Source organism: Borostomias antarcticus, assembly GCF_949987555.1.
Source record: "Borostomias antarcticus genome assembly, chromosome: 13".
NCBI classification, from domain to species: Eukaryota; Metazoa; Chordata; class Actinopteri; order Stomiiformes; family Stomiidae; genus Borostomias; species Borostomias antarcticus.
In genome coordinates, this window is record NC_140246.1 from 870,446 (window position 1) to 893,648 (window position 23,203).

The window sequence follows — 23,203 nt, forward strand, 5'->3', positions numbered from 1 at the left end:
AGAGAGAGACAGAGAGAGAGAGAGAGACAGAGAGAGAGAGACAGATAGAGATACAGATTTTCTGTACTGTTTATTATTCACTTTTTGTATTACTATGATTATTATTATTATTTATAATAATAATAATAATTGAGTATCCTTTTTCTTTTCTTTTTCTCATATATAGAGGTTGTTTCGGCCAGCAGACAGAGAGGTCAGAGGGAGAACATGGTGACCAGGAGGTCAGGAGGGTCATGGGTCAGAGGAGGTAGAGGTCAGGAGGGTCATGGTTCAAAGGAGGTAGAGGTCAGGAGGGTCATGGGTCAGAGGTCAGGAGGGTCAGAGGAGGTAGAGGTCACCTGGTCCATCTGAAAGGATATGTCAGTTAGTCTGATGGATGTGTCTGGGGTAGAGAGAGAGAAAAAAATAGAGTGAGCGATGGAGAGAGAGAGAGAGAGAGAGAGAGAGAGGAAGAGAGAGATATATAGAGAGAAGGAGGCAGAGGGAGAGAGAGAGAGAGAGAGAGAGAGAGGAAGAGAGAGAGATATAGAGAGAAGGAGGCAGAGGGAGAGAGAGAGAGAGAGAGGAAGAGAGAGATATATAGAGAGAAGGAGGCAGAGGGAGAGAGAGAGAGAGAGAGAGAGAGAGAGAGGAAGAGAGAGATATATAGAGAGAAGGAGGCAGAGGGAGAGAGAGAGAGAGAGAGAGAGAGAGAGAGAGGAAGAGAGAGATATATAGAGAGAAGGAGGCAGAGGGAGAGAGAGAGAGAGAGAGAGAGAGAGAGAGAGAGGAAGAGAGAGATATATAGAGAGAAGGAGACAGAGGGAGAGAGACCGGGCTAATGAAGACCAGGGTGTATTGACTGGCTGGATCGCTGGTCTGGTCCAGTAGGGTTTTTTCAGACTGTGGTTTATTGACTCACAGGAGGATTGTGGGTGTCTGGAAATGGTATAAATGTGTTATACTAGACTCCATGCACACACACACACACACACACATGTCAGTTTGTGGAAGGCAAACACACACACACATACACACACACACACACACATACACACACACACACACACACACACACACGTCAGTTTGTGGAAGGCAAACACACACACACACACACACGCACAACCGTTTTGGCTTCAGCATAGTCTTTCGATTGGGAATCCAGAAGTGGAAATGAGCTTTATTGAGTGCGAAACACAGCCCCATAAAAGGGCCCGTATGCTAACTCCTCAAACAGCTCCTCTCCCTCCCTCCCTCTTTCCCTCCCTCCTTCCCTTCCTCCCTCTCTCCCTCTCTTCTCTCCTTCCATCCGTGACAGCAAAGAAAAGATATCAATAATAAAGGATCCTGCCTGCTGTTCTGTGCTCCAGAAATACGACTGCTGTAAATACTACTGCTGTTTATGGTTCCTAACGCCTGGAGAAGGCCATGAATCAGCTTAATTCAGGTGTCTCACACACACACAAAATCACACGCACACACACATGCACGCATGCACACACACACACACACATGCACACACACAAACACACACACATATATACACATACGCACGCACACACACACATGCACGCATGCACACACACACACGCGCACACACACAGATACACACTATATTACATTGTGACTTTGGAGCCCCCAATTTCCCATTAATAAATTCAGTCATTGTTTATATATAATTCAGTTAATGTTTTCTCACTTTTTGAAAATGGGTAATATGGGAGAATAGCAACAAGATAAGACGTTTACTTATTTTGACGGTTTATGTTCACTTAAAGGTGCAATGTGTGATTTTTGGCGGCATCTAGAGTAGGGATGGGACCGGTCCAGTATCGGGATCGGGCTCTGATCCAGACGTGGTTCAGGGATCAGGTATCAGCCTGAGGTCGCTGATCCACCTACCGATCCACCTACCGATCCAGATGAGTGAAAAAGCTCCGGTATTCATTCATTCACTCATAGGCTACAATTCACATTTCCCTCAGTTCACCAAACTAGCCAACCTGTCAGACCGTTTGCTTATGTTGGTGCGAAAACAAACGTTATGCTGAAAAAAAGTTTCAAATAGTTTGCAAAGAAAGTTCTCGAGTGAAAGTCTCGAGTTGCATGCGTTGCTCGAGCTGGTTATATTAGACGGTGGCGGAGGATTTCCAAAAGCAAATTCGCCTATTTGGCTATATTTCATATTTCAACCCAATGCTAATAGGGGACCTGATAACACGAATAAGCCAATCTGTAAACTAGAGCCATTTCTCCCTCTCCTTACTCTTGTTGTGTCACAGTGAAATATGACACTGTTGCTCTACTGAGGCTGAGACCCACTGTTGTGTGCGGAGTGAGTGACAGGAGAGCAGAGCAGACAGGGGATCATCCCAAGATTATATTTTACAATTTACTTTTTATTTGATGAACGTGGGCGCTGATATGAGAAAATTAATGTATAGACTAAGTAGGATTCAGGGATTCTTTCATTGTTTGGCCTACATTCAATATACAAGTAGCCATATGTTGGGTAAAATTTTGTATTTAGTATGATTATTTAGAATGTATTTATTATGATTAATTATTATGTTTTGGCTCCTCAACAAGATACAAGATATCCTAATAATAAAAACAGTTTGATGCAGTACAGTTACAATACAGTAAAAATATGGTGTGTGCAAAGTGTATGTTAATGATAATAATGAATTAAGTTAATGATAAATAATTATTCAAGAAAAAAGACAGCTGGTATAGGTATCGGCAGATATCCAAATTCTGGTATTGGAATCGGATTGGAACTGAAACAAATCTAGAGGCTGCAAATTGCAACCAACTGAATACAATTAAAATGGCGGCCTCCATGGAAGGACCCGCTCCCTATGTAGATATAAAGGGCTCATTCTAAGGTAACAAAAAATAATGATTCTTATTTTCATGGGATTATACACTAACTCAAACATACACATTAATATTATATTCCATTTCTCCCAAGTCAACACAAACTTCAGCCACTAAATTCTACACAATGCACCTTTAATAGGCCTGGGAATTCATACAGGAATTGTAATTGCCTGACTTCTCCCATCATGACGGCAACCGACATTATTCATATTCACCATCCCGTGTTCCAGAATGGCTCATTCAATGAAGCATCTCAAGAAATAATGGAATCTGTGATTAGATTTGACATCGACAGCCTCTGTCTTAACCCTCCAGAGTCCTCCTGACGGGTGTGTGTGTGTGTGTGTGTGTGTGTGTGTGTCTGTTTGCCTTCCACAAATGAAAGCAGCGACAGAAGAGCTCCCTGTCTGATGTCAGAGGCTCACTACTGTTCTTTGAAGACACAACACTCACATATCATTTACATTCAACAATACATAAAAACAAATGCAGTTAATACAAACACAGTAATCATAAAAGCAGCAAATGGAGCACACATTCAGCCCTGTGAAGACCTGGCGCGCCAGATAAGCCCCACAGCCCCCTGGCCGGCCAGCAGACTTTCTGAGTGCCCTCATTAATCCGGGAAGGGCTCTATGGTATTATGGGCTGTGACGCATGGCTCCACTTGGCACGTCACCATGGCACACGCGCCCTAATCACCGAGCTGCTGCTGCTTATATTACACCAGTTCTCCAGGAACCCAACCAGCCTCTGACAGGAACACCAGCGCGCTCCGAATGTCTCGATGCGTGCAAACGTCAAAACACAATTTTAAGTGCCGTTGCCAAGTTTTGATGTAATGTTTCGTGACGAGGCCAGGCTGGTAATCCACACTCGGTGCTGTTCAGTACGCCTGAGCCCTACCTTAAATTGCTACGCAGTGCAATTTCGTGCCGTGTGCAATGTGCATGTGTGTGTTACTGTATGCTTAAGTTTGAGATGTACGCAGTATGAGCTGAGTTCAGAAGCAGGCCAGTCAGTGGGTGTGTGTTTAATGATCCCTGGTGTTAATCAGGGCTCCGGCACCTGGATGTGTTGATATTGCATGTTGTTCAGCCCTCAGGATGACCCAGCTTAGTCTGGGGATATTTACAGCCTCTCAGAACCATAGTATCATCCTACCTGGTGGTCTGTGTTCAAACGCTGACACTTTTACTGGCCTGATATATTCTCATTTATATATGCTGTATTTCTTATAGAGTTTCGCCCTGGGATCAATTAAGTATATTCTGCATTATATTTTGCTCCAAAAACAGTTGAATCCCAGTAAGTGATACCCGAGTCTAGCGAACATACAGTACTGACCCAAAGATTGACCTCGCTGGTACTAGTTTGAGTCAATAATCAGGGCTTTAAGACCGTAAAATGCTATTAAGTGATGTTTAGCCATATAACTGAAAAGGGTAACGGTCATCTATATATCTCTGTTGAAGCCAATGTGTGCATTCCAGCCCTTTCCATAGTGATTTACGTCCCTTGAGGGGAATGTGGTTCTCTCGTAGTGGACAGTACAGCGGCCTCTTAGTCATGCTGACTGCTCCAGACGGGGCTTTTGTCAACCGCCTTTCTCTTCCCCCTGCCTGCCTGCCTGCCTGCCTATCTGGTTGCCCCAACTGGGAGCCACTATATCACCGGAAGGAGAATTATTTCTATATCTTATTTATTTCATGCCGTGTGCAGTGCATGCGTGTTCTTATCATGTACTTATTTTTAGACCTGGGTTTTCTCATTATATGGCCTCCTTGTCGTGTGGACGGCAGTGTTCTGCCAGATCCAGCGTAAGGAATCAACAAGCTCAATTCTTTTGTTGGTGTGTTGACATTCGACCAGCTTCTGAGGTGAGCTGAAGTCACAGTAGCGTCATCAGAGTCGAGACGTTTCATTGGACAGGAGGCGAGTCTGACAGCTGCCGTTCGGCTCCGGTATCAAACCGGCGTCGCCCCCGCTGGTCGGACCCGCCCCCCGCCTTCAGGTGACCGTGGGGTCGGTGTGTTTTGGGTTTTCAAGTCAGTGGAGGTGTTCCTGGCGTGGCCTACACCAGCGTGCCAGCCCACGCTGGCATCACCCGTCTGCATCACCACTGGCGCCCAGGGGAGCGGAGAGGATGACTGATCAGGTGGAGGAGGAGGGAGGGAGGGATGAGGGGGGGATGAGGGGAGGTGAGGGGGAACGGTATTAAAAGGGCTGTGTAGCAGACTGTTGACGACAGAAGCCGCAGGGCAGGTTACGGCAAGTCAACCACTGTTAAATGTCTGTGTGCGTGTGCGCGTGTGTGTTTTATGTACCATAACGGACGGCGTGAAAATGATTTTTCTTTCTTACCTTGGGGAGCACACTTTATAATGATGCAATCAGGGATTGAGCAATGTGGATGAGGTCGCTTGTTGTTTCTGTCCTGCGCGTCGGGTGAATATGTCATCAGCTAACGATGCGCGGCAGAATGAAAGAAAAACTCATGGAGATGATGTTATCGCCCTCTCGTACAGGAAAGCAATCTATTGATATTCTGCCCACATGTTGGCACTCCAGGTCCATCAGACAGGCTCTCAACTTTGACTGAATTACATTCCATGTGCATATCTCTCCTCTTCTCTCCTCTTCTCTTCTCTTCTCTTCTCTCCTCTTTTCTCCTCTTCTCTTCTCTCCTCCCCTCTCCTTTCCTCTCCTCCTCTCAACCCCCCCCCCCCCTCCCCCATTATCTGGCCCTCAGAGCATCCTTTTATCCCCAGAAAAGAACAGGATGTGCTCAGCACTCACCTTATCTACCGTGTTCTCTAAAGGCCTTCAGCACCCCCTCCACACACACACACACGCGCACACACACACACACACACACACACACACACACACACACACACACACACACACACACACACACACACTTCCTCTCCTACTCTATTCATCTCTCCCAGCACAATTACGGCCTCGGCCAGAGGGGATTGCGTCACAAGAAGGTGGGCTTTTTGGCCCCTCCTGGGCTATTTATTTTACTCATCCATCAAGTTTATTTTTAAAGGCTGTGCCAAATTTTGCACTGATTTTGTCCTCCTCTCTTTCGCCCTCAGCCCACTTATTGAGCTTTCAATGCCATGCCCCCCCCCCCTTCTCCCACCCCCGTAGAGGAAAGTGAGTCATCGCATCCTAGGAGATTTTGAGAGCTCTTAGAATATCAGGATGGATCCTTTCAATTGTCTCTTTTAGTGTTTTAAGACAGATGGGTTATTAGAAAATAAATACCCAGGTTCATGTTTTCCTGTCTTGGACCACTTTGGAAAATTGTATGAATTGTGCATCCAAGAGCTCTTTAATGGGTCTGTCGCCCACCTGCTCTACACATTAACTCATCCAGCTGTGCTTCCATCATCATCCGTCCGCTTAGCTTAGTTTCACCACGTATGCACAATAGAATGAAATCATCTTTTTATAGAAACTTTTTAAGTAACACAAGAGAATCATCCAAACCTAGGGTTACGGACTTTGAACTGGGATAGACTTTGACATCTGGATAACATTTTGGCCTAGGAGCATTGAGCTATAAAAATAAGCCTCTTTCATCTTTGACGTCTTTTAAATTCTCGGCGATGGTAATCAAAGCAATGGAAGGTACTGGAGAGGCTGTGTTCTGCGTAAATGAAACAGGGTTAGTCATCCCATTCACAATGCAGCAGTCATCTAGCTAAGAACCGCTGATGTGTTCTCAAACCAGGATTGAACTGATCACCCTATGGCATCTGTGGATAGCCCAGACAATGACCCTCTATCGTTTCCTACTAGGGATGTTAACAGTTAATCGACTATCAATTAATTGCCTATAAGAATTTACTAGAGTAAGATTTGGTTACTTGATTAATTGCTTGTTAATGGAACAGAACTTTCTTTTTTTTATTATCAACGGGAGTTGTGTGAAATGTAATCCTGATTTAGGGTCTGACTGCACATGAGGGCCACGCCAGGTAGTGAAGGCTTATTGGGATGCCGGGAAATTTCAACGACAGCGGAAGACGACACAAAAATGAAGCGAGCAAAAGCGCAGTCCAGCGTGGGACGTTCTTATCAATTAACCCACTATCGTTTGTTAAGGTTAACAGTTATTGATTAATGAAATTCCTTGAAATTTGCAACCCTATTTCCTACTAATCAAGTGTCTTTGATCCCTGGCTGTTTGACGGTCCGGCCCAGCACAAACCGGCTGTCGTCAGGGTTACACGGAAACAGCCGGAGCTGGAGTTCAGCTCTTATTGTTTTCTGACCAAATGGTCAGGAGATCCAGGATAGTTGACTGTAGGTAACCCAACTCCTTTCCCACCCCTTGGCTGGCACCTCTTAGAAGTGTGAAACCACCACCTCTTAGGTGTCCTAGTTAAAACACCCACAGGGCTCTGAGGTGAAAGACTCTCTCTCACTCCTCTGTCTCTCTCTCTTTCTCTCTCTCGCCATCTCTCTTTCTCTGTCTCTCGTCCCTCGTTCTCCCCCAACTCTCTTTCTCTCTCTACCACCACCACCACCACCATCACTCACATTGTTGGTGTTTATGGAACTCAAAGTGGGGGAGACTCTCATTTCGCGTCTCTCTACCGGAACTTTCCTCCCAGTCACTCCCAGTGAATGTGAGAGCGTGTCTCAGGCCACCTGTTTAATTGAATCAGCCCTCTATCGTCCGTGTGGCCCACACGCCCCTGGAGACGCGCTGAAAGGGGGTATTGTGAGCCAGAGCTGAGCAGGGAGGACTGAATGCGTCCGAGCGATGGGAAGGTATCCGGGATTAGATGCATGGCTCGGTTGTTCTGCCAATGGTCACCAGGTATTACAGTGAGTGCTGGAGGGTGCTTCTCAGCCTGCTAGTACATTATAATTTTGTACATGATAAAAGGTTTTTCGTCTGACTCGACTCGAGTCAAGTTTTTTCTGTTGTTAGTTATTCCCGGTGCCAGGACATATACTGTATGGTCAGAATCTAGGAATAGACGGAAGACCAGGTGCAAACAGTAAAAGCCAACTAGGCACTGATGTATAAGTTCGTAAATGGTAAATGGACTGCACTTATATACCGCTTTTCCACCTAAGCGGCACTCAAAGCGCTTTACAATGGCCTCTCATTCACCCATTCACACACACATTCACACACCAATGGCAGTAGCTGCCATGCAAGGTGCTAACCTGCTCATTGGGAGCAATTTGGGGCTAGGTGTCTTGCTCAAGGACACTTCGACATGTGGACAGTTGGAGCTGGGATTCGAACCACTGACCCTTCGATCACTGAACGACCCATTCTACCAACTGAGCTACAGCCGCCCCACATAGTAAGACTGAACTATGTATAGAATCCGGCCACACCGGGACTATAAAGATGCACAAACTCAATGCTATGTTGTCCGATCAGAGTACTGATCGGAGTGTGTCTCTGTGACTGACCCAGGATCTGTCTGCTGTTATACTCTGAATGGAGTGTGTCTCTGTGACTGACCCAGGATCTGTCTGCTGTTATACTCTGAATGGAGTGTGTCTCTGTGACTGACCCAGGATCTGTCTGCTGTTATACTCTGAAGGGAGTGTGTCTCTGTGACTGATCCAGGATCCTGTCTGCTGTTGGACTCAATAAATCTTGAGTCTGATCTACAATTCTGTTCCGGCGTCCTGCTTGTGTTTAGAGAGTGTGGTATATATATATATATGCTTTTTTGGCAGCTTGATTGATTTCCCTGCCTCTGGCTAGGGTCTCATGATAATTATGTCTGCAATTAAGCCTTCAAGCATCTTGACCACCCTGTAGTCCCTTTACTCCAGGTGAAAATAATCATTAGATCATTACTTAGATATTGCTTCCTCTCGGCCATTGACTCTTCAATACCGAACCTCCATCATTTATCAGTCCAGTACCTGTGGCATTTCCCTGGTCGGTCCGCGTACCGGGAGGAAACGGGAGAGGTTGTGTTAAAGCTGGAGGCCTGTGTGGTCGAAGGCAGAGGTTCTCTTAGCAGCAAACTAGGGATGCACGATATATAGGCAATCATATGAGTATCGGCCGATGTTTAATACGTCGGTATCGGTCCAATGTGCAAAACAGGGCCGATGTGAACAGCAGATAATTATTTCTGTCTAACTGCTGTGATGTGTTTTTGAGAGGAAACAATGTGGTAAATCTATGATTCATCAGCTTTTCCAAATGATTTGGAAATGGAGACATTAATCAACTAACATTTGATTATCATATAAACTTGTTTTTATACAGATCATATCGACATGGGTAAATATCGGTTATCGGCCATGACAATGACAACATGGCAATGTTAATATCTGTTATCGGTATCTGCCAAAATACTCATATTCGTGCATCCCTACGGTAAACGCTTTCATTAGAAAAGATGGAGGTGACACAGGGACATGCAGAGTACTTGGAATAGAACTCTATCACTATGAGACTGTTGTGCCACGAACTACAAGGATTTCTGGTTTAAAACATTTTAAATACAAATATGCTAACCTTGACAACTGTGACTGTGCCAGTTTCCACAAAAGCATTCCAGAAAAATTCATAATGCTCGTGTCAACAATCAATCAGAGATTGCTATATTATTGCATAACATTCCAATATTTAAGCAATAGCTCGCGACACACCATGGTATATTAGGCTATAGAGTTCAGGCAACAAAATAAACACCGTTCTTGTTTTATGATTGTTCCGGGTTTAATTGGGGCTAAAAGAAAGTTCAGAAAAACAAAAGACAAAACCCCCCTTAGCTCTCGCCGTTTGAGAAGAAGCAATCTCCTGAGCTTTGACAAGAACGATAACGACCCTCACTACTGACCCTCAGCACAAGACAACGCCACTCGTTAGGTCAACACCCTCCGAGATGTCCAGTCTTGGACGGTCACCCTTCGGAGAGGTAATGATCTAATGATTATTTTCACCTGGAGTAAAGGGACTACAGGGTGGTCAAGATGCTTGAAGGCTTAATTGCAGACATAATTATCATGAGACCCTAGCCAGAGGCAGGGAAATCAATCAAGCTGCCAAAAAAGCATACATATATACAGTATATACCACACTCTCTAAACACAAGCAGGATTTAAAGCATATAGCCTATACCACACTCTCTAAACACAAGCAGGATTTAAAGCATATATACCACTCTCTAAACACAAGCAGGATTTAAAGCATATATACCACACTCTCTAAACACAAGCAGGATTTAAAGCATATATACCACTCTCTTAACACAAGCAGGATTTAAGGAAAGCGTCTGTTGTTTATCTGCAATGTTGTGACACTGTGAAGTAGTGTAGGTTTACATAGGTAATTAATTTACTGTGTTTTTGGGCAGAGGAGAGGATGAGATGGAGGAGAGATGAAGAGAGAGAGAGAGAGAGAGAGAGAATGCATGTGCGTCATACACTCCACACAAAAAACATCAATGAGTAGTTCACTTTTTAGCGTTAGCCCTTGAAAGAATGATTGTGATTGAGCGCTCACATTCATGCCCCTTTGTACATACTCATCGTGTTGGCATGATATGAAGTGAGCTTGACTGTCTTTCTGGGAATAACTGTTTATCTAATTTGTGTTGGTTGGGTCCCAAATCACATTCATCAGGAGAAGAGACGGGAAGCGAGAGACGGGTTGCTCGTTAATAATAAACAGATGGCTGCTGGGTAATGGATAAGAAAGTGTTGAGTCATAAAGATACAGAGCAGCGCTTGTTGGCCAGTGACTGTCAAGGCCGGTTTATGCTTCGTAAGACGCGTCTTACACACAAACGGCAGCTCTCAGACCCTTTAAAAACATGTCTGATTGGGTGTCTCAGACCTGTCTTGCACCTCATGGATTTTGCTGTTGCTGTCAGATTGTCACACAGGTGGCTGTATGAAAGCTTCTGAAAAGTCCGATGCACAAATTGGGCCATAACATAAACTGTAAAAAAAAAAAAAAAAAAAAAAGTGTCTGATTGGTGTCATTAATTTTGTCTCAGACAAAGTGATAGGACGCTTGTCTTTACCGAGCATGGACTTGGCAGTCGTGAATCATACAAGAATCCGACGAGGGACTGAGGGACAGATCTCTTAATGAGGGTCTGATGCTGCCAGCGGGTTTTGGAGACAGAATCCATAACGGAAGACGCTGTGGCGAGAATCCAAACTCCGTTGTGTGTTTCATGCACGTCCGAGTTTCTCAGCGTCATCCACGTCCTTTAAAACCTCTGTGAGAAAAACAACAGGCTTGTTACCGCAGCAACGCAGACGTTGTGTGCCCCTCGAAGAGTGTCTGGTGAAAGGGACTCTGGGAAAGCTGTGGCTGGACTGAGCTTTGTGACATGGAGACCTGACCTTTGCTTCACAGGAAGTGGCCCAGCTATTTTTTGCAGCTCATTTGTTTGTGGTTCGCTGGAGGACACGTTTGAGACTTGTATAAAGTTGGTGGGAGAACCTTGCTGAGATATCATCCACTATCGCCACCAGACCTGGGTTGAAATACATTTGAAATGATTTCAGCTCCTTTAGTGTTTGCTTTAGTCTGCCTGGAGTGTCGGGTGGGCGGTAGAGATGTGTGGATGGAGTTTGAGCACCCGAATCTGTGTGCACTCATCAATCATCCACCCGCCACCCACCCGACGTCATTATCTTCTCAAATTTAGAGACCCGCCCCCAACCCGCCAAACAGGAAGTTATTGTATTTACATTTAAATTATGTCCAGCCGTTCGTGCTCATTCGCTTTTCATATAGGCGCATTTTCTTGACTTAAACAATTTAAAGATTATAGGCTCGCTTTCGCAGGATCTGGGTTGACGAAGTGGTCGAGGGTATTTGAGTGAGCTGCTGGCAGGTCTCGCGCTTTCTCACAGTCGTTAGAATATAATATATATAATTATAGTAGTTATTAAATACGAATATAACTAAATCCACCCGCAATCCACCCAAAATTAATCACAATGTTGGTTTTTATTGGCCCACCCACCCGTGGATGCGGATATCAGCGGATGTCGCGGATATATCCGTAATATTCGCATCTCTAGTGGGCAGGTTTAGCATTTATGGGAACAGCAGATTGGTTTAATTGTGCCAGACAAAAGCAATCAAACACAGATGAGTAACTGAAATGATTTGAAATGGTATTTTGAGCCAGGTCTGAGTGTGAACCTCCCACCTTGCGTGTGTCATCATAGGAGTCACTGCGTCGCTCTTCAACATCTCTTCCACCCTCACTTGCCCACGCTGGGGTTGATCTCGGCTCCTCTGACCGCCTCTCTTAAACACTGCTTTAGCCAGCTACGCCACCAAAAAGTTTGTGATTTAATGGTGTGTGGGTGGGTGATATTTCTACTGAGTGAGTTTGGCCAGCTCAACTGAGTCACACATTGTGATGCCAGTGGTGTTCTCTGAAAGCTCTTGTTAGAGGCAGAGCGAGTGACAGTGGAACCAGCTACAATGGAAAGCTGCTTCGCAAAATGATTCACTTGAAATGCCAGGTATAAATAACTCACACACAAAAATGATGCGAACTGTAGCATTGTTGTTCTGTTGCGAGAAAAAACAAAACTTTGAAAAGATAAGTGAAGACAGGAATGAGATGTTGCTTTCATAAATTAGCAGGTGTTATTCATTCCACCTAATATCTCAAATGTGATCAATGCCTTTTTTGTCTGCTTGATTCTAGTATTATCCTAATGAAACAGGTGCATTCCAGCACACACTTTCACTCACAAGAAGGGTCTCTGTGACCCAAACGTAGACTTTTTAATGAATCAAATCAGAGATGAAAGTTGTGCTGGAATCCACTCGTTTCATTAGAATGCCTCTTGAGGGGATTTGATTCTCAGCACCACAAAAAAAAGAGTAAGTTGGTGTGCGTGCTGCCTCATGTGATTCTAGTATTATGCTTTTGACACTATAAATCGCAGGAGTTATGAGATAAAGACAGCCCTTGTGTTAATAGTCCTCAATCATTCGATTTCAACTGTGCCAGTTCCTGAAGAGAGAGGGCAAGAGATCTGCGCTCTCCACAAGATCCACACCGTAGTAATGCGTCCGAACCACCCTGTACATATTCAGAAATCAATCTGACACATGCAGTAGTACACATGGCCGGGGGGACCGCCATGCGGCGATCACTGCAGGAGACGATGAGTTTCTCACATTACGCCATCATCAAACAGCGTCTTCAGCCATGTCCTGAGAATGTCTAGATTTCATGGATTTGACCCCTGGAGTTTGACGTTGAACACATTCTTAAATAGCGGAGTTGAGGAATCTTGTTTCTGTTCTGATGTTTTCGGTCGGTAAACACAGCGCCCACAGCACAGGGAGATTATATGGTGTATTTACATTCATGAGAGGAATGCTATTAAAACCACCAAGTTAATGATTTACCACAATGACTGGATCCTGGAAGCCTATTGATGCAAAGTATGAGTACTGATGGTTTAATTTCCCAAACGGACACTCAGACATGCAGAAAGGGCATCAATAATGTATTGAAACATGATAATAAAACACAGGGATGAAATACTATGAATCAATGCATTAGCGAGTTTTCACAAAGAGAAAAACTAGGTTTTGTGGGTATGGTGTCTCACAGCTGGCCCGATTCATGATCGGTATGATCGACCCGTTCCTCCAAACGTGTCGTGAGTCCAGACTGGGATCAGGCCGGGACACACACATGCACACACACACACACACACACACACACACACACATACACACACATCAAACACACACGTGCACACAAGCATGCACACACACGTAGAAAGCAGGGACAAGGCCGGTGTGTGTTTGTGAGCCTGTTAGCCCAGAGGGAGGCACAGAGCTGCAGGGTGTCTGTCTGGCGCTTTATCAATAGGGCCGGGTCAATAGGGCGGGGTCAATGAATAACCCGGCGCCGGTCCAGAACAAGGTCTTGGTCGCCACTAATTGCTCCCGCTTTGTGTGTTATCGTCCCTCCAACGAACGTGCACCTCCACCCTGGACAAAAGGCGCTGTTTGGCCATCACCTCCCATGGGCTGTTGAGACAAGAAACTGAATTCTACGCCCCCCTCCTCATTAGTTCCAGTAAGTCATGAAAGTAGTCCTCTCTCGGGTCCCTGGGATTTAGGATGGGAGGACGCGGGATCGATGTCTGAACTAGCCTGATTGGGCGGTTCACTTTATCTGATCAGGGCTCCCAAATCAGTTCCACCCAACTTGGCTTGTTTGACCACAGCCCCATTTTAGTGAGGCACAGCCGACAGGCTATTGATCGACCCACTAGATATTCTACTGCAGCTCGCTGTTGGGAGATGGGGAACATTCGTCTTTTATTGGAGGATTAGGAGTTTTCGCTTCAGTTGAAATGTCTTTCAGGCCAGGAGTGGGTGGTAACTGTAGCAATTACTGTGCTTAGACTAGTCCCTGTCTCAATAAGGATATGAATTTAGTGAACTGATAAAAGACAACAATTGCAGTAATCTCTCTCGCTGTTAATAAAGTCTTGACATTATTACTCATGTAACCGTTGGGGATCGAAGCACATTTTTGAGGGCCATATTTGGGCTTTAAGTGCAGGGCTCCCAGGATGTAAAAGCTCTTTATCTCCAAGCTTCGAGATAGGACTAATTGAAAGTTGCCTGACATGCAGTCCCTGTTAAGGAATGTTTTAAGTGCAATATGAAGAGAATGGCCCTCATTCACCAACAAATGTGTTTATTTGCTTAGCAGAGCCAAAGTAATTAAAACAAAGTATTGAAACACTCAGTTCCATGAAGAATGACTCAATTAAGTGGTGGGGTAAGTAGGCCTATTTGTGGAACATAAAAAGCATGAGATTGTAAACAGGCTATTGTCAATAAAGGGTGGCTTTGTGGGAATGATCTCGGCATTGCTTTGTGTTATGAATTGCAACCACTGATATCATAGATTGTTGAGTCTCAGATTGAAGACACCAATTTAATAAAGTAGGATAACTTCCCAAAAATAGCATGTCGTATTAAATAGCCTAATGTTTTCCTAAGAGTTCCCCGTCACACCTACCCCTTTTATTCGCCATATCTCTGAAATAAGGAATATTCAGATCGGAGACTTGAGAACCTTTGCTCTCTTCAAACATAAAAACATGTCTTTCATTTCAAACAAAAGACTTGCGTTTGGTTGGGGTTAAATGAAATGTGTCCTAGGCACTCTGTCCAGGATAACAACCCCCCCCCTTGCCCCCCTCGTGGCTAATTATGAGCAGAAAGCAGGCCGGGTGAAGATCGATGTTCCTTCCAGTTCAAAGACGAAGGCAATTTCCTCCGCTGTCCGTTTTTAAAAGCCGCAGTGGTGAGGAAACCGATACGCTCCCAGACTCAAGTAGGACGCTGGGACCCATAGGAAGCCACCGAGCCCCACGACGGCCCCCTGTGGAGAACACGGCTCCTGACATAAAGAGGACACAGGGGGAAGCGAACGAGGCAGGAGAATACACACACAACCGCCGCGGCGACGCCTTTCACAATGTCCCTATGGAAACGCGGCAGCACGGCTTCCTGTTGGCTTTCAAGGGGAATGTTTGAGTGCTTGTAAATTATACTGCGCCGTGGTCGAGGAGGTATTTTGCTGTATCACTCTGACGCTGGGGGGGGGGTTAGGGTGGGGGGGTCGCTGTTCCAGGGTATGCTAATGAATGACCCTGCAGAGAGAGTCAGTGTGACATGAAGCCTGCCTCAACCTGTTGTCTCTGTTTAATGGGGGCCAGCTAGAGGCTCCGGCTAGATGAGGGGAGGGGGGAGGAGAAGGGGGAAGAGAGGAGGAGAAAGTGGAGAAGAGGGGAGAGGAGAAAAGAGGGGAGAAGAGAGGAGAAGAGGAAAAAGTGGAGAAGAGAGGGGAGAAGAGAGGAGAGGAGAAGAAAGTGGAGAAGAGAGGGGAGAGGAGAAGAGAGGGTGGCGGAGGAGAGGAGAAGGGAGGGGAGAGGAGAGGAGAAGAGAGGGCAGCAGAGGAGAAGAGAGGGGAGAGGCGAGGAGAGAGAGGGGGAAGACCAGACGCCCACCCCCAGATCAGCAGTGTCCAGGGGAGGTCTGTAGCTCTCCTGCCCCCCTGGTGGACTGCCTGGCAGCATGAGCCCCGGTCTCTGGGAATCCTCATTAGATCCTCATTAGATTACATAGTAGTGACCAGTTCTAAATGACCAGGGCTGGATAACGGTTAGCTAACACGTTTACATACTCGGTATGTGCACACAGATAAGATGGTGTCACTAAAGCTACTGTATCATTTGCCACAACTTCATTTTCTGATTTTAGTGGATTGGTCATAGGAGGTGCAGTTTCTATTATGACTGGATTTCAGAACCAGAAGTATATGGCAGCCTTAAACTTTTATGATGATTATTTATAGTGTAGCCTATCTCTAATCGCATGCTATTGAATGTGTTCATGCTATCTAAGCAGTAACGGTTTCCTTTAGCTGTTTATATAGTAGCAGTTAGCACTCGGACAGCACTGATTCCTGACCACAGAGGATGCTTACAGGTACATGCGGTTTTTAATTCAGCTCAGGTCAAAATGAGGTCAGTGGATCTACCCCCAGCTTGGCAGGCTATCTCATCAATCTTTCTTCAGCGAGATGACCACGCAAATGAGTCATTCTGGCACGGGCAGAACGTTTGTCAGGTCTGAATATGCACAGGCGTAGGAGGCCGTGAAGGGCGCGTTGACTCTGACAGGCCGGGGGTAATTATGCACGGAGAGACCAGATGTTCGGTCCGTCACACGGGTCTCTCCCCCTGTGAGCACGCTGTGCTCTTAACGCCGATTATCCACACAGGTCTCTCCCCCTGTGAGCACGCTGTGCTCTTAACGCCGATTATCCACACAGGTGAATCTGATTAGTATTCTGATTAAAGCGTCGGTGGATTGAGCTGTTGTATTTCACGGCCCCTTCACAATTTCTGGCGTCCACAGCCAATTCATCTCCGTCATGAAGTGGGTGAGAGTTGGATTTGCATGGCAGATCTAGTAGCTGTTTGTCTATGGAGAGGACTGGATGATGAGATGTGTAGGTGGCCCAGAGAATCCGAGGCCCAGGCCAGGACACTTGACAAGTGATTTCTCATCAATCGCTGCCTACCTTTGTGCCTGTGAGCAAGGCACTTAACCCGAACACTGATTGTAAGCTACGGTAAATGATCTAAGTGTAATGTAAAATGCTGATTGAAATCACAGCAAGCGACAGTGATAGGGGAGGGATGTGGCAACCGGGTGAATTACTACTGCGCCTCCAGGAACACAGCCTTCTCACACAGCACAGCTCGTCTTGAGGCAATGATAGTACATGTGCAAAACTGGGTTATTTCCCCTTTTAAAATTCAAGTCATTATAACAGTCAAAATGTTGGAGATACAATTCTGAAAAAAATCACATCATTATCCTGTTTTCAGGTCAATTGCCAAATAATTTGCTGAAATGTATTTAAAAATTAGATGAAATAGAAAATGTTGTATGTACAGTACAAATTACAGCAAGATATTGAACATTGCTGAGTACTCATTGTTTGACTGATCTGAACGCAGTTTTAAACAATTGTAGTATTATGAAAGAAGACTTTTGAAATGTAGACTGATTTCGCAGATTTTGAAAAATATAGTGACGGACTTGACCATAGGCTGCAGAGAAGCAAACTTTTCAAATTCAGCTCTGTAGGACACAAGTGATTTATTTTTATTTTTTGAAGTTTGGAATGTGAAATGTCTAGAAATTTAGAAACTACTAGAAAAAAATAGACTAATTTGAAATTAGTTGTAAAAAGCCATGACCACTTCATTCAATCATTACCAATGTTTATGCATCAACTGAGTAATGACTCTAGATTGTGGGAACCGAATTTGGTACGAATCCATATAGCAGATTATGAGATATAAACTATTCCACCCCCTAGCGGAATATCCCAAAACTGTGTAGCAAAGCATCCTAGCATACCCACACACCAAATTTGGTTACCATTACCTCAGCCATTTTTGATTAATGAGCATTTATGTAAAATTGAACTTAACGACAGGTTAAGCCAAATTTTCTTGACAATTGTCCCAACGGTTTCCGACGAGTTCACAGGAATAGGTTTTTGAGAAAATTGCAGATGATCAATTAAAACGATGTAAGGATTTTGACTGTACAGTGTACACCAAGCCGCTATTGAGACAATTGCGCAAACCTAAACATGATTGTTATAATGCCACCTTGAGGTCTATGCGTGCCATTTTATGTGCCTGAATAGTGGGTGGGATGTGCAACCCACCTGCCAATTTTCGAGTTTTGAGCACAGTTTTTGCTCCAAGCGCTTTTAGCTGAGAAAAATAATAAAGAAGAAGAAAATGAACAAAATCTATAGGGATCCTGCTGCAACAGCACATAGCCAATACTGTCCTGTATCGACCAGAGACGTGTTCTCATAAAAACTGTTTACCTTTAACCTTTAACTTTCTGTTTACTTACTGTCACATTGTATCCTGGCATTTTCACTGTCTCTGATGTGTGGGATCTCTGTGGTAATGAATGTTGATGTGATCTGTACATGTTTAACGTCTTATCTCTCTGTCCTCAGCTCTGGTGGTGAGGTTTCTGACCAGGAGGTTCATCTGGGAGTATGACCCCACACTGGGTAAGACACTCCACACACTGCCTCCACACACTGCCTCCGCACACTGCCTCCGCACACTGCCTCTACCCACTGCCTCCACACCCTGCCTCCACACACTGCCTCTACACCCTGCCTCCACACCCTGCCTCCACACCCTGCCTCTACACACTGCCTCTACACCCTGCCTCCACACCCTGCCTCCACACCCTGCCTCCACACACTGCCTCTACACCCTGCCTCTACACACTGCCTCTACACACTGCCTCCACACCCTGCCTCCACACACTGCCTCCACACCCTGCCTCCACACCCTGCCTCCACACACTGCCTCTACACCCTGCCTCTACACACTGCCTCCACACCCTGCCTCCACACCCTGCCTCCACACCCTGCCTCCCTCCACACCCTGCCTCCACACCCTGCCTCCACACACTGCCTCCACACACTGCCTCCACACACTGCCTCCACACACTGCCTCTACACACTGCCTCCACACACTGCCTCTACACCCTGCCTCTACACACTGCCTCCACACCCTGCCTCCACACCCTGCCTCTACACCCTGCCTCTACACACTGCCTCCACACACTGCCTCCGCACACTGCCTCCACACACTGCCTCCACACACTGCCTCTACACACTGCCTCTACACCCTGCCTCCACACACTGCCTCCACACACTGCCTCCGCACCCTGCCTCTACACACTGCCTCCACACACTGCCTCTACACACTGCCTCTACACACTGCCTCCACACACTGCCTCTACACCCTGCCTCTACACCCTGCCTCTACACACTGCCTCTACACCCTGCCTCTACACACTGCCTCTACACACTGCCTCCACACACTGCCTCTACACACTGCCTCTACACACTGCCTCCACACACTGCCTCTACACCCTGCCTCTACACCCTGCCTCTACACACTGCCTCTACACCCTGCCTCTACACACTGCCTCCACACACTGCCTCCGCACACTGCCTCTACACACTGCCTCCACACACTGCCTCCGCACACTGCCTCCGCACACTGCCTCCGCACACTGCCTCCACACACTGCCTCCACACACTGCCTCTACACACTGCCTCTACACCCTGCCTCCACACACTGCCTCCACACACTGCCTCCGCACCCTGCCTCTACACACTGCCTCCACACACTGCCTCTACACACTGCCTTTACACACTGCCTCCACACACTGCCTCTACACACTGCCTCTACACCCTGCCTCCACACACTGCCTCCACACACTGCCTCTACACACTGCCTCCACACCCTGCCTCTACACACTGCCTCCACACACTGCCTCTACACACTGCCTCTACACACTTGCCTCTACACACTTGCCTCTACACACAGCACACGGCCTTGTATTTGTTACCTCCGCCCCAGTAACAGCGGAGGGCGAGAGGTAATGTTTTCAGTGGCGTGTGTGCATTTGTTTGTGTGTTTGCAGGATTACGCAAAAAAATACTTGATGAATACATGAAACTCAGTGGAAGGGTGTGACATGGGCCAACTTAGAACCCATTAAATTTGGGAGCTGATCCAAATCACAGGGCGGGTCCACAAGCTGCCCAAACACGGCCGGCCATTCACCTCCATTCATTTTTTGGACACCCCCATTCATTCATCTCAACAGGGAAGGTCACAGACACACAGGGTGTGGATTGGCATAAACCTTTCGACCTAACGAATGCAGAAATTCCAAAAATGTTCTGCTCAGAGCCATCAGCGCCTGTATTCAATTTGTAGTAATAACTGGTCAAATCTATGACGTGAGTGTTCCTGAATGAACTTCCTCTACATACTGCCTCATGTCTATAAACTGCTTCCTCACACTTTCCCTTTCCCCCCTATATCCCCTTAGGCAATGCACAACAACTTATAGTGTTCCCCTACTATTGCCTTGGAGGGGCGGCCAGTAACGTAGCGAAAATTAGCATCATGGCTAACGGACATTTTCTGACTGGGAGTGAGAGATGAGGAAATAAAAATAATTTCTGTTGCTGAAGCTAGCTACATACAGTAAGTAATGTTACCACAGTTTAGTCTACAGTATGTCTTCTGATGTTAACTATGTAGGCCATACATTGTGGGCTAACATTAGCTGTGCTGTGGACTAAATGGGTTCCCATTTTTCCCCTTTAGGCTATGCATTTTCAGCAATGCTCTTGCAATTTCTTATCAGCTATTCAGCATTCACACACATTTTCTGTGGGAAATGTTATTTTTTTCTAGTAACAAGTTTCTATTTTTTATAAATAAATAGTTAATATTGTTAATATTGTTAATATATGTGCACTCGTTTAATTTCAGCTCAGTGTAGAGAAAGACAGATAAACGCCTTACTGTGAGCACATTGTTGACACCATGTACCCGTAACTGCGACATAACTCTGATTCTTCCCATAAAGCAACCTTTAATTCCAGAGGCTCTTTAGGCCCATGTTAAATATAGGTATTTTATTGATCCCCAAGGGGAGATTGTTGAAATTGGCAGCAGTCCACTGCTGTATATCCTGCCACGAGGGCATCTAGCACAGACATGTTCCAAACACAGATAAGCATCCACTCAGCAGGAGGCAGTTAGGCTCGCACGTCTAACACAAGATGTGTTCCAACCAGATATCCCTCCGCTCAGCGTGGGGGCAGCCAAAGCAGCTTATCAGCTTCCCAAACACCACGCAGGCTCATTTCCTGACCGGGCCTCGCAGGTTAGTCTCTCGGTCTGTTTTCACCTAAATCTATCACAGGCCTGCTCTGTGATTTCCAAATGGAATGACTGCTATGTGATGACAGAGGCAGGCAGGGAGGGAGGCAATGTCCAGGCCTCGTGGAGAAGCGTTTGTTCCTGACAGGGCGTTCCTGTTCCCAATGCTCAGATATTGGTTTGTATGTGGATGTACTCGTATATTGGTTTTTATTTTGTTTTGGAATCGCAGGGCTCCGCTGTAAAAGAAGAAATCTCGGTTTCAGTGTGACTCCGTCAAAATAAAGTTTTTTTTTTTTTTAAGTCCTCCCCTCCAGTCACACTGTGGAATGAACTTCGTCCAGCTAGGAATTCCAATCCAAGATGGCTTCCAAAGATTTACAACTTAGGTCCGCACACAGCAGCCAATCGTCCAATCAGATTCACCTCTGGGCGTTGAGTAAGACCAGCATGGGACGTTCAAGCAGGCTACAGGACTTTAGTATTTGTATGCTCTTGTGGCACGTCTTTAAGAAATGAGCGATATTGTTGTTGCTTGGTTTAAGATCCAATGGGACACGCAGTACCAGACGTTGAATGTAACTCTGATACAGCGCCTCTTTAGCACAACAATGAGGTGAACACTTGAATACTGGACATAGGATACAATATGTCAAAGTTCAGTATGTTGTGGAACAATTCACAATTCACCCCATTTCCTTTGAACTCAGCCTTAAAATGTGGACGTAAAGAACATTCCGTCTTTGTCAGAGACGGGTCTGGGTTAACCAGGATCTCCCATAGGCAGTCTCCTACATGGTTCCTCTCTGCATCTGCAGGCCTGTCTGGAGCAGGTTCAAGTCAAGTGCGTGTTACTGGAACAGAAAGAGACCAGCAGTTCTCCCCTCCGCCGCCTCCTCTGACATCATACCAGGGTTGTGTGTGAGATAAAACATTGCGCTGCCGAGCTGTGAACGTCCAGGGGAATATTGAGTTACGATACCGGACAGATTAATCTCAAGGAGCCCCAGAGGAGGGAATGGAAGCAATTTCATGTTTGCTTTATTTCCCAGAATCCTATAGGCTGCTTAGTTTACAGGCTACATTGGCTTGTGGTTGTCCGCAGTGATAGAAGGCTTTGTGCTGCGTGCTCGGTCATTTCATCAGAAGCAAATGATCTAACCGCTGAGATCGAGCTCTTTGAGTAAATCAATGGCTGTCAGCATATGTAGGCGTAATGAAATGAACTGCGATCGGTTTAGAATGACATTTAAAAACCACTCCTGTGCAGCCAACCGACTTGCTCGAATTCAGTTAGATGAGGCAATGCGCTGATGAGAAATTCATAATAATCAAGGCGTCTTCCCCTTTAGCTTGGAGGACGGTTGTCTGTTTACCTTTGTGAATTAAATTAATTTGTTGTTCAGTCAGCTGTTTTACTGCCAGACTTTCAGTACTTACTGTTGCCTATTTCAGCCAGGGAAATGATAACCTCGGGGCCATTCACTGTGCTTACAACTCATCTAAATGGGAAATGTGATTATGATTCACAAAGTCAAAATGTGGATCTAATTCAATGTAATAAGCTTTGGGAGAAAAAAAGAGAACCACTTGCAGGCCAAGGTAAAAACTAGCATGACTTCCTTCACAGGAAGTTTTTTTTTCTTCAGTTTTCAGAGGACTTATTGACAGGTGTTGAATCTGGCCGTGGGTAGCAGCTCACATAGCGTACTGCTTCCACACAAACGTTCCCTAGGATAAGCCTTCCACGCATCTTAGCCTTGCCACGGACATGCTTCGGATTCTAGGCCACGGAACACGATCCACATGTCTGTTGCCATGACACTGCAATTTAGACCCAACTTCTCAAATAGGAGTAGGAGGACCTTGCCGCATTTCGAACCGATCATGTTCAGTTGTTCTGGCAACCTTGATCAGATCAGTTTTATCCTGGGCTGCTGTTAGCTTTGTATACCTTTATGTCCTCTTGGCCCCATGGAGGATAATACCATTCATTGTCATTCAA

General features: G+C 45.8%; 1 protein-coding gene across 1 annotated transcript in view; it reads left to right on the plus strand.

Annotated features, from left to right (window-relative positions):
* Positions 1-23,203, plus strand: part of rerg (RAS-like, estrogen-regulated, growth inhibitor) — a 38,463-nt gene that overhangs the window by 9,537 nt on the left and 5,723 nt on the right. The window contains exon 3 of the mRNA XM_084448198.1: positions 18,450-18,506. Within this exon, the coding sequence (XP_084304324.1) occupies positions 18,450-18,506 (57 nt within the window). The remainder of the gene's footprint in view (positions 1-18,449; positions 18,507-23,203) is intronic.